General features: G+C 33.6%; 1 protein-coding gene across 1 annotated transcript in view; it reads right to left on the bottom strand.

The window, feature by feature from the left end:
* Nucleotides 1-2471: 2471 nt before the first annotated feature.
* The window catches only part of LOC111683178 (protein dachsous), a gene marked incomplete at its 5' end in the record, with an annotated part of 42419 nt that continues 30760 nt past the window's right edge, over nt 2472-14130 (bottom strand). The window contains 2 exons of the mRNA XM_046947428.1: nt 2472-7274; nt 7666-9011. Of these exons, the coding sequence (XP_046803384.1) occupies nt 3775-7274; nt 7666-9011 (4846 nt within the window). The remainder of the gene's footprint in view (nt 7275-7665; nt 9012-14130) is intronic.

Consider the following 14130-nt stretch of genomic DNA (forward strand, 5'->3'; position numbering starts at 1 on the left):
CCAATATTATTTTGCGTTACATACATTAGCACAAACCCAATATATCCTCCCCACTAAAGTGGTGTAGGGTATAATAAATACGCGACGTTGTTTTGAAATGACTTTTGTAGCAATTTCAAGCTGATGTTTTCTACAAAAAAAAATGGCGTACCTTTTGAGATGAAATCTATTCTTTAGTTTTCTCCATTCTTTTCTAAGTTTTCTTAATTTTTATTCTTAGAGCAGCAAAGGGAAACTAATAGTTTAAGTGGTGAAATATATTGACATTCTGGGTCAGGTTTTAGTTCTTAATTCTACTTTAAATTTCTTCACTCATACATAGATTCAATTCAAGTTCGTGTGTGTATGTGTTGATTATGTATCTTTTAGCGTGAGTTAGTGAGTGAATGGATGTGTGCTGTATACTGTATATGCAACAATGTTGCATAAAATATTTGTCAGTAATTGTAACATTTTCATAATGTGTGCTGTTGCATACATGTATGTTTGCGTATGAGTAAATTTTGATCGTATGTGCGTTGTTGTCTTTAAAATTTATGTTAAAAAATCCATAAATTTTAAAGGGAAGTTGGTGTAGATCCACTACAAGAATAAGGAAATAAATCATTGCTCAAGTCAGACTTAATTTGTATTACGATCACAAGATCGTATGTTTTTATTGGTTTAGAAGTTTGTGTATGTTTGTTTTTTTTTTCTGTTATCGTTTGTCAATAGGTGTTGATGTGTGTATTTTTTTTTTGTCTCTTTTACCGATAATGAGATGTGTTAATAAACTGGATGGTGTATAAAACTATTTATGTACAAGTTATATGAAAGCTGTCAGTTTTGTGGACAGCTTCCACTAGATTTGTATTCTCTGGATATAATAGAACAGAATGCTTAACAAGATTACCTTGTGCGATTAGTCGCTTTATAGGGTTTGGATCAATTATATTATTTCTTCATTCGTGACCTTCAACTTTGAGAGAAGGGTAAATATAACATAAGTAAGTATTCTAGTTGTTAAAGAAGTGCTATTGTTTGAACCACAATATTTATGGGGAGAAAAGGCAAGCTTATCTCTGCTTATCTCTTCTTAATTTTCCTTTCTTTTCTAAATTCGGTGTTAGAAAATCAATCTGCGGCAATCCGATTACCCGATTTTTGTAATTGGAAAACTATAGACTATCACGTAGTGATTTTGATTATTACCCTAATATACGCAGCAAGAACTTCCAAAGAAGCGAAAAAGAAGTAGAAATCACTCCATGGAAGTGCTGAAAAAGTCCTTAAGAATTAATGATATAGAAAATATATAGCTTGCAATGTTATAAAGCGTTAAACATCAATTCCACAGAAGTGAATTTTTCACTTAGTGCAGTGGTGACAAATGTTACTCTTTAGGAAGTACTTTGTTTTGTTTCGAGTTCTCATAGAAAGCGGAGTGGATTTAACTATGTCTGTCTGTCATATCCCTTTATAAAAAATTAAGCATATACAGCCCGGAGAAGAGTTATCTGAGATATTAAACCTAGAATTATAAAATAAAGCATGTAGAATCCGGTGTAAAGAAAATTTATAAAAAGTAAAATTTTTGTACTTTTTCGCTCTTTATATTTTCTTTTTCTCGGTAGGTACTTTTTGAGTTTTCTAGAATGTAGAAACATTAAAATTAAATATTCAGATTCCAAATTGAATAAAAATGATTCACAATAACTCGGAATAGATTCAAAAAATGAGTCGAAAAAGAAGTGAAAGACTCTTTTAGAAGAGTCGCGGGTAGGTTACCATTTTCTCGACGAAAGTATCAGTTCTATTTTAGTTCTAGTTCAGTTTTAGTTCAGTTCTAGTTCAGTTCTAGTTCAGTTCTAGTTCAGTTCTAGTTCAGTTCTAGTTCAGTTCTAGTTCAGTTCTAGTTCAGTTCTAGTTCAGTTCTAGTTCAGTTCTAGTTCAGTTCTAGTTCAGTTCTAGTTCAGTTCTAGTTCAGTTCTAGTTCAGTTGTAGTTCAGTTCTAGTTTAGTTTTAGTTTAGTTCTAGTTTAGTTCTGGTTTAGTTCTGGTTCAGTTCTACTTCAGTTTAGTTATATCGTGCAGAAGAGTCATAAATAACTTCTGTAATATTGTGTTTATTTGTAACAGATCTTAAATTATTTAGAAAAGACTCAAAAATGATGAAAATAAGATTCAAAAATAACTCTGAATCGATCAGTTCCAGCAAAAATAAAATTAAGTACTTCCAAAAGAATTATATACTTAGTGAGAATGACTTCAGATGTAGTGAATTTGGAATAAAATATCAAGGACATTCCTCCAATGACAGGCCTGGATTAGAATAATCTCTTTTTAAGACCTCTTTCAGTACTTTAATGAAGTAAATTTTACTGCTGTGTTTTAGAGGAGATAATATCATAACTCTTTGTAATGATAACCTTATAAAGGGTCTACACTACTTACCCATCTAATACAATCTAAAATAAAATCATTCAACTATTGTTTTTTTTAATATTTTCATGCTTTTCTGGCAAAAAACAAAAACAATTTGTTTCCTTTATTTTATTTTAATTAATTTTAATATAATTAAATGTTTCTTAAAACAAAAAAAATTTACAAAATTTGTTTTCTTTTTCTTAATATTTGTTGTGGTGTCTTAATGCTAAATTCGAAAAATAAAAAATAATTTACAACAATACTTAAACACTTTTACAAAAAGTGCTAACTAACTCTGGCATTTTTTTCTTCATGTTATACACTGTAAAAAAAATATTAAAACCATATTAAGCTATTAACAAAATTTGTTTAACTTTTGATTAAAATTTTGTTTTAAATATTTCTACAAAAAAAAATGTACACAATTGCAAATAAAAAATTAATTATATTTAATTAAAAATATATTATAAAATAAAAATTTTAATTTACTAATAACAATTGTACAATAGTTTTTGTTACAAATCTTAACTTATAGAAACTACACTTAAAGAAATAACTTTGTGGAGGAGGAGGGGAAAGGAGTAGAAAAGGGTTACAATTTGTACAAGTTGTAGGTTTAAGCTGATGATAGACTGTAATATGTTTTTTGTTTTTAAAGCTTACACTTAGAGAAATAATAAAACAAATAAATACATATTAAATATTATAACTTATATCTTTTCTTATTTCTAAGTTTCTTAAACTAAAAACCTAAATCATCTTTAAATGCTTAAAATTTATGGCTTGTTTTTTCATTTTATTTTGAAAATTTAATTTATGTATAAAACAATTTTTTTGTGAGTGTAAGTTATGAATATTAACATAAAAAAAGAGTCTTTATTGGCTTGTTTTTAGTCTTGTTTTTAACAATATTTTGCATATTTACAGTAATTGTTAAATAATTAAAATATATAAAATATAACTATTTCTAAATGAAATTGGCAAGTAAACGTTTATTTCAAAAATTCGTTAAAAGGAAAATTTTTGGAAAATTTTTTTCCTATTCGTAGGGAAATGTTTAATGGTGTGAGTATTTTAGAGGTGATGTTTTGTTCTTTAGTTTTTATAAAACTAAACTTAAAATTAATGGCATTTTTTTTAATAATTACAAACTAAAACTGTACAAAGGTTAAATGTGTCGATGGGGAATGGGGGCGGGGGGTCTGGTGTTGTAAGTTAGCAATGTTCAATATGTTTTCTTAACACAGCCGAGAGTGTTTTCAAATTTGTCTCACTCTCTCGTAAACTATTTGAAATGTTAATCGTTGTTTAAAATCTAAATTCCTAAAACTAAATCACTTTTTGTTGCTGTTATTGTGGATTTATGCATTTACATTCTTACTTGATCTATAACCATATTCTTGGCTCTTTGTGAGGCTTGTGGTTGATGACGGGGCATATTAACCATATGATGACCGGTTGATACTCCTCCTAAGGGAGATATTGAAGGTGATCTGGTAGCCAGAGGTGATAGGGAGGGTGAAAATGACGGTGACATGGCGGAAGAGGTGGAAAAACCTCCAGCAGCATCATGACTTATGGGAGAACGTGGTAACATATATTGGTTTCCTGCTCCTAAATGTGTAGTCGCCGTACCATGATGTGAGCTATTTGGCGGCATTCTCATATTAACTCCTGAGCCTGATAGCACCGGCAGATTAATAGCTCTAGGAGCAACATTTGTTAACAGCGGAGGTGGTATATGTGGCTTTACCACACTGGCTATGGAATGTGCTAAACTTTGTTTACTTTTATTACTCGAAGAAGCACCACTAGTGCCACTATTAACCGATATATTATCATCTTTCAGTCTTGCTATTTCGGAGAAAACATGAGCCAACGGTTGATATTGGGGGCCCCAGTCTAGTAAGTAATCCCAATTATAACTACCCGTTAACTCTTCCTCACTGTGTACTATAGAACTTAGAGAGCCCGTCATAGAGGGTCCTACATTAGCGGCACTTACCACTGGATGGTTACTATAGCCCATAACATGATCTACGGCTGTGCCTATACTTCCCGCTGTAGTGGCTGCCTCATCGGCACTACTAGCTCTATCGGAAGCTCCACCATTAACATCGTTAAGTTTAGCATAGATTAGATTGGTAATATCGGTTTCATTGGCCGGATCTTCTGTAAACATATGTAAAGAGTCCACCATAGGCAAAGGATGATGCATATGAGCTTCTTTATTCGAACCTGCCATACTAGTGCTAGAAGCTGCTCCTGTGGGATTATTATCACGATCTACTATACCCAAACGTGCCAAATATTCTTGGGTATTTTGCACTGATATCTCTGATAAACGGCCATCTTCTCCATTAGCTCCTGCTCTCAAAGGGCCCTCATTAATCATTCTGATTTCCTCATCTTCGCCATCGTCTTCGGCTGAGCCCCGGCCGCTGGAGCCGGACTGTTCTGAGCCTGAAAGTTCTGAAGTGGTAGCTGCTCCTGAGTTAGAACTCCCCGCATGATTGCCGTAAGGTGGTATTTCATCATACTTGGGAGGGGCAAATTGTGCTGTTGCCCCCGAGGTACCAGGATTGTTATTGGTACTGGTCATATTAGAGCCTCTAATGGGTATGGTATCAAAGGCACTGGGATCTACATAACTATTGGAATTGCCTACAGTTTCTTGATTCAAGTGGGGCTTTACTACATTTCTTGGCTTACTGCGGCGCATGCGTATGAAAAGGAATATACCAGCGGCAGCACATATTAGTAACATTACCGCTATAATCAAACCTAAAATCCAATCAGCTAAACCACCGCCAGTAGAACCAGCACCAACACCCACACTGCTGGCCAAATTAGTGCCTGGATCAGCCAAAGGATCTAAAGATATCTCTACCACAGTCATATTCGTTAAAGAGCCCTGTCGACCCGAACTCGCGGAAATAACCAAACTTATATCACGACCATCATCAAAATTATCATCCAACTTCTTTTTCAATACCACCATACCGGTAGTACGATTAACCTTGAAGTAGGCATGTTGTGAACTCAATTGATAGACAACCCTGCCATCTGGACCCTTATCACGGTCAGAGGCCGATACCTGACCCACCACATAGCCCAAAGGTAAATAACCTCCTGTTGGGGAAGGCATTACAAAGCGATATGTACGTTCGGTGAATTGGGGAGCATATTCATCACGAGAATCTATCTGTATGCGCACCTTAACTTTAGAAGATTTTCCTCCTGTATCCATGGCTCTTAAAATGAAATCATAACGACTTCTCTGCTCAAAATCAAATACTGAATTAGTCGTTACAATGCCCGATTGAGTATCGACTCTAAAAAGCTTCCAGGCTATATCATCCGAACCCGATGCTTCATGTTCAATGGTATAGTTAAGCAAACCATAAGTACCACGATCCAAATCTGTAGCTCTAGCACGAAAGACACTCGTACCCACAGGCTCATTTTCAGCCACAAATTCAATGTATTCGGCCACAGGAAAAGTAGGATTGTTGTCGTTTTCATCACGCAAAGATAAACGAAATGGTTTTAGAGAACATAAAGGTTGAGGAGCACTATCACAGGCTCTTATTATCAATTCATAACACATGGATCCCGTATCATAATCCAATTTATTATTGACAAATAAAACTCCCTTAACCAAGTCAATAGTAAACATGCCTTCATCATTACCAGACATTATTTCGTACACTACTTCAGAGTTGGGTGTGTTATCGGCATCCATGTCTTTTGCCACAATCTCAGCTATGGAATAGCGTAAAGGAGCCAATTCACTAACCTCAGCTTCATATTTGATTTCATTGGAAAATTGTGGAGCATTATCGTTGTAGTCCTCCACAGAAACAAAAACATTTATAGCCGAAGTGGAATTCTCCGCAGCTTGAGAAATTAGTTGTTGCGGAGAGGCGGAGGGATCACTGATTACCAAACGCAGTTTATATAAATCCATTTGCTCACGATCCAAGGGCTTGACTAATATGATAGCTTTGGATTGATAAACCTCAAATTTGCCCTCTTCATTGCCGGATACTATGCTAAACATAAGATTGGCATCATTAAAATCGGTATTGGCATCCAATATCTCCTGACTTAATTTCAAAACCACAGTACCCAAGGCTGCATCTTCTGCTATATGAGCTCTGTAGTGAGATTGTAAAAACTGAGCCCTAGCTGAGTTGTGGCCTTGAACTTGAACTCTTAATGTGGCTGTAGATTTTAAAGGAGGTGAACCCTTATCTGAAGCTACTATGGTAACAAAAAGATCTTCCGATAGACCTTCTCCATCCGGTCCAGCCAGTCGACTAATATTAACATACACTGCTCCTGTTTGCTCATTAACTGTGAAGCCTTTTACCAAGGGATTAATGCTAAACACAATCTTTGAATTATTGTTATCTTCGGCATCTAAATCAGTGGCATTAACGCGCAACAATTCAATGTCCGTAGTCAGCGAAGACGTTGATGTTAGTTGCATATCCGGCAACATGGCAAAATATGTAGGCTGTTCAAATTCTGGTATATTATCATTTTCATCTCCTACACGTACTGTTAGCGTACAACGTGCCTCATGTGCAGCATCAGAGGCTATTATCTCCAATTGATACTCTTGCCGTTGTTCATAGTCCAAATGACGTTTGAGTACTACCTTGCCGCTGTAACGATCAATGGCAAATATGGATTTAATGTCAAACTCTGCCAACTCTAAAGCACTATTGCTGTTACTGCTTCTGCTGCTTCTACTGCTAGCTAGCTGGTCTGGCAAATCAGAGCCAAAGCGATAGGTTAAAGCTGGATAAGTGTCAACATCATTGGCAGAGATGGTGGTAATAACCGAACCCAATTCAGTGCCTAAAGCAAACAAACACAATAGGAGAAGAAGAAAGAAAGAAAAAAAGAGAAATTGTTAAATTGCAGTATGTTTAGTAAATCTCAAAGGATTAATTAAAAATAGGAAAACTTGTAGCAGTATGCGAGTGTGTTTTAATTTCTAAATCTAGTTACAAAAGAATTTAATAACTTGTCAAGGAGAGAATGAAAATGATTTGATGATAGCTTCTTGCAAACTCTCCCCAGAGCTTTGAATATAAAACAAATCAAAATTCTTTGCCAACTTAAAGTTGCATTTAACCCTCTACTAGCACACACACAAATACCACAACAGTTTTACTCTAAAAACACAAACTAGTTTTCTTTTATAATATATACAACTTTTACAATAAAATGTCTTTTTGCCACTTACCTTCACTAACGTTGATAACACTGTGCGGTGGAAATGTGGGTTGATTATCATTCACATCTACAATATGGACACGTATCGTGGCTGTGCCTGTCATCTGTGGCACCCCCTCATCAGTGGCGATCACTTTTAGCTTGTACATGTCGCGTATTTCACGATCCAACACAATGTTCGTTTTAACAATGCCGCTAAAGGCCGGCTCAATGACAAATGCATTATCATGATTACCATCAACAATGTGATAGAGTATGCGTGAATTTGCAGCAGAATCCTGATCGAAAGCACTAACCTGCACAACAAAAGTGCCTTTATTATTGCCCTCCCACACTGTGGCCGCATACTGTGACTGTGTGAACTGTGGACTATTATCGTTGACATCTTCTAGTTCTACTATGAGTTCAGCGTAGGCATATAGTGGGGCACTGCCAGCATGTGATTCACTTTGTGCCACCAACATTAATCTTAGTTCATGCGGTTGTATGGCAGAGGCCAATAGTACGGGTAAATCATCCATTTCACGTCTTCTTAAAGCTCTATGACTTCTAGCGGGATTATGTTCTTCCATGGCGCTGGTATTTGAATTATCTCCTTCTTCTATTAAATCATACATTAGGGCACGACCACGGTAACCAAAATGTTTGCCATTCAATTGTATTTCCTCCATGTTACCAGCAGCATATTTTTCATAATCCAAGGCTTCAGTATTAGATACTTTTATTTCACCAGTATTTGGATCAATAACAAAAGCTCCCTCATCATTACCCGTACCAAAGGAGTATGTCAACTTAGTTCTCCTACCATCCGAGCGAATGGCATTCACTTGCAACAGTCTAAAACCTTCGGGAGAGTTTTCCTCGATCTTAATGCGATACGAATCATTTTGAAATCTTAGAGAAGGAGCACCCCGAGGAAACTCGCCTATTAGCAATTCTATAAGACCATCAGCATACAAGGGCGGATGTCCTTTATCTCTAGCCACCACTTCCAAATGCAACAGACGTCCCGATTCACTAGCCAAACTTTGACTGGCACTTACTACACCAGTATTGGGATTAATGCGAAATTTCCCACGCGTAGAAGGATCATCTTGTTCTTTGAGAGAATAGAGAATTTCACCATTTAAACCTAAATCTTTATCGGTTGCTGCAACTTGTACTAGAATCTGTCCGGGTTGTATAAGGGCAGGTACTTGAGCACGAAATGGATAACGTTCGAAAACCGGTTTATTATCATTAACATCATCGATCATAATTTGTACGGGAACACGAGCCGATCGTGAGTCATAACGACCACCATCTGTGGCCACCACCATAAAATTGTAAACATGTTGGCGTTCACGATCCAAGGGACTGCAAAGAAAAGATAAAAGAGAGAATGATATTATATTATTGGAAATAAAAATTCAGTGAAAATTAGTTTCAAGAAATATGATCACTTTTTAAAGCGATCACTCTTTAAAGCGATGATCAGAGTATTTGCATAAACCTTCACAAAAGTTGACTTAAGTCAACTCGAGTTAAAGACTGTTGATCAATGAAGAGATCTTGCTTAAAGTTAAAGATCATTCCTGATATAGCTTAGCATTATCTAAAGCGTTGAACTAAAGTAATATTATGGGTCTTTCAAAAACCACTAAGGCCAATGTGGCCCAAAATGTACATTTTATACTCAACTGTAAATATATAAGTTAATTTCAGATATTTTTGTTTGGTGTTGCTGTTGATACTTTGAATTTTTACTTCTACGATTTCTGTTTTTTTCGTTTGCTGCTTTTTTTTGGACAATGATTAAATCACTTAAATACATACCATTGAATTGCAACTGACGAATAACAAACAATTCGTGATGTTGTATGTCGAAAACAACAAGATCACTACAACAGAAAAAACCACAACAACAACAACAACAACAGCGAGTAAATAACAACATCAACATAACAGCAACAAGAGTAAAGTAAAGTTAAAAAAAAACAACTAAAATACAGCAGCAATAACACAACTTGCAACAGATACACTTCTCGCTAAAATGATACACAATTCTAGTATTCCAACACTAGAAACATATTTCAGCCTTGACATTTAAATGGTGAGTGAGGAGGGAAACACAAATATAAATGTAAATATATATACACATTATAAAAGGTTCATTTTGTTTACATTGGCCTATGTTTCCGAGGATTCGAGTAGTGTATTTTAAGATGATGATCATTAAAATAATGATCGGGGGAAAATGCTGAACTGAACTACATAGATGTTTTTTTTTATTTATTTAGTTTATTTCATGTTCTTTGTGTTAAAAATGATGAGGAACAAAAAAGAAAATTTAAGCATTTATTTCTATGAAATACTATTGTGGTTAATAGAGTTTAAAAGAAGAAGTTAAGGGTTTTTGGGGGAGAAATCATGTTTTTATTGGGGATTTATAAATATATCCAGAATTCGATAAAGTACAAATTGTATAGAGAATCTAGACACAGATATTGTACGTCATTTAAGGTGATGTTTTAATAAATTGTTTTAAAAATCAAGGAGTTTTCAAGATTATAATAATTGGCACAAATTTTATTTTACTTCATAAACCGAATGAGAATTATTACAACTCATTTTATTATTGCGGAAAATACACACACACACTCTTGTACCAGACATATATCATATCATGATTGTTTCTAACAACATAACGTATGTATGGAAGAACACTGTCATTGTAATATCGATAGAACATCACAATGCGTTAATGGAAACACACCCTAATGAGTTAATGTAGTTGCATACCCTACTGTAAGCCATAAGTACCTTCGCCCTCTCCTGACCTCTCCCTTTTTGGGGATTGGATTAACATTCTTTCAATCTTTCAGCATGCAGGAAATACACCGGCATAGCATGGGGTGCTGAAAAGTTTATATTGTGGGCGAGCTAGCTTAAGAATATATTTGACATAGTTATTGATATTCTTTCCAATTTGGGCACTAAATGATTGTTTTTCGGGAAGCAAGAGTTACTTGCGAACAATTCAGCTAAGAGGTTAGCTTTATAAAACGGGTTTGTAAGTGATTAGCCATTTGTTATAACAGTCGTTATTGATGAACTGGCATTATCATATACAGGCCCGGGGTTAGTGTTATAGTGATCATTGGTTGGTTTACGTGGTAGTTCACTACACAGTCAAGTAGAGTCTAAAGACTCCATTTTGACCGGACCACTTCACTTGTCAGATGTAGTATATTAAAGTTTTAGATCCAGCCTATAGCAGTGAGAAATCTTAGGATATCATTAAACTAAGATCCAGATATCTCTCCAAGGTTAGATATGAAGTAGCTGCCAAGGAAACGGTTCCTATTCACGGATAAAGCAGGGCATTCGTAGAGAAAATGGAAGACCGTTTCTTCTTTTTCCCTGCGACAGTGTTCATTGAAAGGTAGCCCAAGCCTACTTGTATGTAGGTCTTTTGGAACATTAGCTCGAAGAGGTTTTAAATAACATAGTAGTGTTATAGTGATCATAGTATTATTATAGTAAAATATGTCGAACCTTGGATGTAACGAACTAACTGACTAACTAACTAACTATCTTACTGACAACATACAACTTCACAACGTTCATTCGTAATATTTACGATAATTTCGTAAATATTTGAAATGCAAATGCATAAACACTTCCTTTGTGCTCTATATTTCATTTATTGACGGACCTATTTTTAGGATATTTTGAAATCGTGTCTGATTAAGTTATTTCTACGACATTTACACTTGTTTTATTCTCAGAATGATATTTTGTAGGAAATGCTTTTAAATTAATGACTTTAAAGTATTCTTCTCACAAATATGAATGATATATACCACAGCAGTTCTTCTGATCATAACAGGATTCGACATGGGATCCTGCATCGATAAAAAAACAATTTAGTAGTTAAAATTAATTAAAAACTTTAATAATACGAAAAACTTCAATCATTTAAAAATAAAATAACACATTCCACAATGTTGTAAATGACAAAAATCTTTTATGACAAATATCACAACCACTATCAGTAAAATAAATAAAAACATACAAATCAAAATCAAAATAAAAAACCTATCATAATGACAGCTTTAATAAAAAAAACTGAAAAAATATTTTAGCTATAAATACTCAAACACATAACTAAACAATCTTATTTAACAAATCTTGATGTGTTTTCATTTATGTTGTATGTTACAATTCCATATTAAAACATTAAACCATTTACCAAGCAACGGCAGCGGAAAAAACCTAAAAAAATACTTGTACTAGCAAACATTTTATTGAAAGGAAAAATAAAATGAGAGAAAGAAAAAACGAAACGTAATGCAACAGACTTCAACAAGTTGCAACATATAGTAGTTTGTAATAAATCATCATTTTTTAATCAGCATCTGTCACATGTTAGTCCAAAACATTTTGCCACAAATTAAGCACTTCTTGATAAAAATGCCGCTTTAGTGGAGAAAAAAAATTAAATAAAATTGTAAACGACTTTTGTTTTGTGGCTGTTGGAAGGTAGGAAACAAAAAAAAAAAAACAAACCTTTAAACTCCATATGTGACTACAGCCCATATTAAAGGGTTATTTTTTTCTCTTGGTAGTTTGGGTTTAGCTTGTTTCAGTGAACAACAAGTGTGTGGTTTATTTATATATATATAAAAAAAAAGAATTAAATAAAAAATAAATATATTGTAGTTAAAGTCTGAGTGTAGCTTTATAAAAAGATGTCTTCTTCATTTTATGTTAAATAAATTTATGTATTGTTTTTCAGCCTTTGAATTGAGCTACTCAAGTTTGTGTCTTAAGTCTTTTGATTTTTTTGTATTTCTGCTTCTACTTTTTCATTTGATTTTGGTGTATAACGATGATTAACCCCAGTTTAAATACAAACACTCAGTCAGCCAACTAAACTTCAATTTTAACATACACTCAATATTACAATATGTTTTAGTTTAGTTTTTTTTTTTTCCTAAAAGATGCGAAAAAAATATTATGAATCCAATGAAAAAAAAAGTTGAAGAACAATTTATTTTTGCAATTGTTGTCATCATTGATTGTCCATATGAATAAATTTGCACCAGAGGGGGTCTGCAACAGAAATCTACAATTTATACTTTTTTTGTACAATTCTCAAAATGTTGTTAAAAGGTTTTTCAAGTTTATTTTTAGACAAAAAAGCAAAATATTGCAACAAGCTCAAAAAAAAAAAAAGAAACTACAAGTATTGATTTAATTTCAGTTTTTTTCTTTTTTGCTCTCTACCACCAAAAACGACCTTTAAGTTATGTACAATATACAATAAACTAAACTTCATACAAACAACAACATCTGAACACAGAGAGAGAGAATAAAAAACTTGACAACGTTATTGTTGTTTCATGTAAGAAATAATTTTAGTTTGTCTGTTTTGTATTCTTTTTTTTTTTTGGTATAAAGATAAAACAATTTGTTGTAGGTAACGTTGAAGGTTTTTCCTTATTCTCAAAACCCAAAGTAACCAGGCAAGCAAACGACCAAACATATAAACAAACAAACCAACTTGCAACCATTCAGCAAAACATGTGCCTCAATTGCTAAACAGTCTGTTACTCAAATCTCCAAAACATTAAATAAAATATTTATAAAAAAAGAATCTATATAAAAATTGCGTAGGTTGTGTATTAATAAAATTATACGTTTTTCGTTTTTGTTTTTAATGTTTTTGCTGTTTTCATAACAACCAACAGCAACAACTACTTTAACAATTATATACGAAGAAAATTTGTTGAAAGATTTTTTCTACATATTTATTTATTTTTTTTGTTAAGAGTTTATCTGATAAGTAAAGCCGAAGGCAACAACTTCACCTTTAATGATGTAAAACATACAAGTCAGTGTTGCTTTTTTTCCCGCTCTCGTCTCCCCACCCTTTTTAAAATCATAAACGAAAAAGAAAAACATTGTTTTTTTAACAATCCTTTTGCAAAAAGGAATTCGTATATTGTGTTATGTCACTAGTAAAAATGACAAAAATATTTGTTTCAACTATTAGGTATTTGGAGTGGTGGTGAGAGGGGTTTCTTTTAACATCTTCCTTCCGACATATAAACATACATGCATACATATGTACATATATGATAATAAGTATTGGCGGGGGAAAATAAAAAGGGACATATTTGCATAATATGTCATAAATTTACTATTCATCTAAAGTTCCGTAGAATAGTCTAAAGTGTATAGTATAGTCTATATTCTAGTCTATATTATAGTCAACAGTCTACTCTATAGTCCAGTCTATAGCCTGGTCTTTAGTCTACTCTATAGTCCAGTCTATAGTACAGTATAGTCTTGTCTAGAGTCTAGTTTGTAGTCTAGTCTATAGTATAGTCTGGTCTATAGTCTAGTCTATAGTCTAGTCTATAGTCTAGTCTATAGTCTAGTCTATAGTCTAGTCTATAGTCTAGTCTATAGTCTAGTCTATAGTCTA

The sequence above is a fragment of the Lucilia cuprina genome, chromosome 2 (assembly GCF_022045245.1).
Source record: "Lucilia cuprina isolate Lc7/37 chromosome 2, ASM2204524v1, whole genome shotgun sequence".
NCBI classification, from domain to species: Eukaryota; Metazoa; Arthropoda; class Insecta; order Diptera; family Calliphoridae; genus Lucilia; species Lucilia cuprina.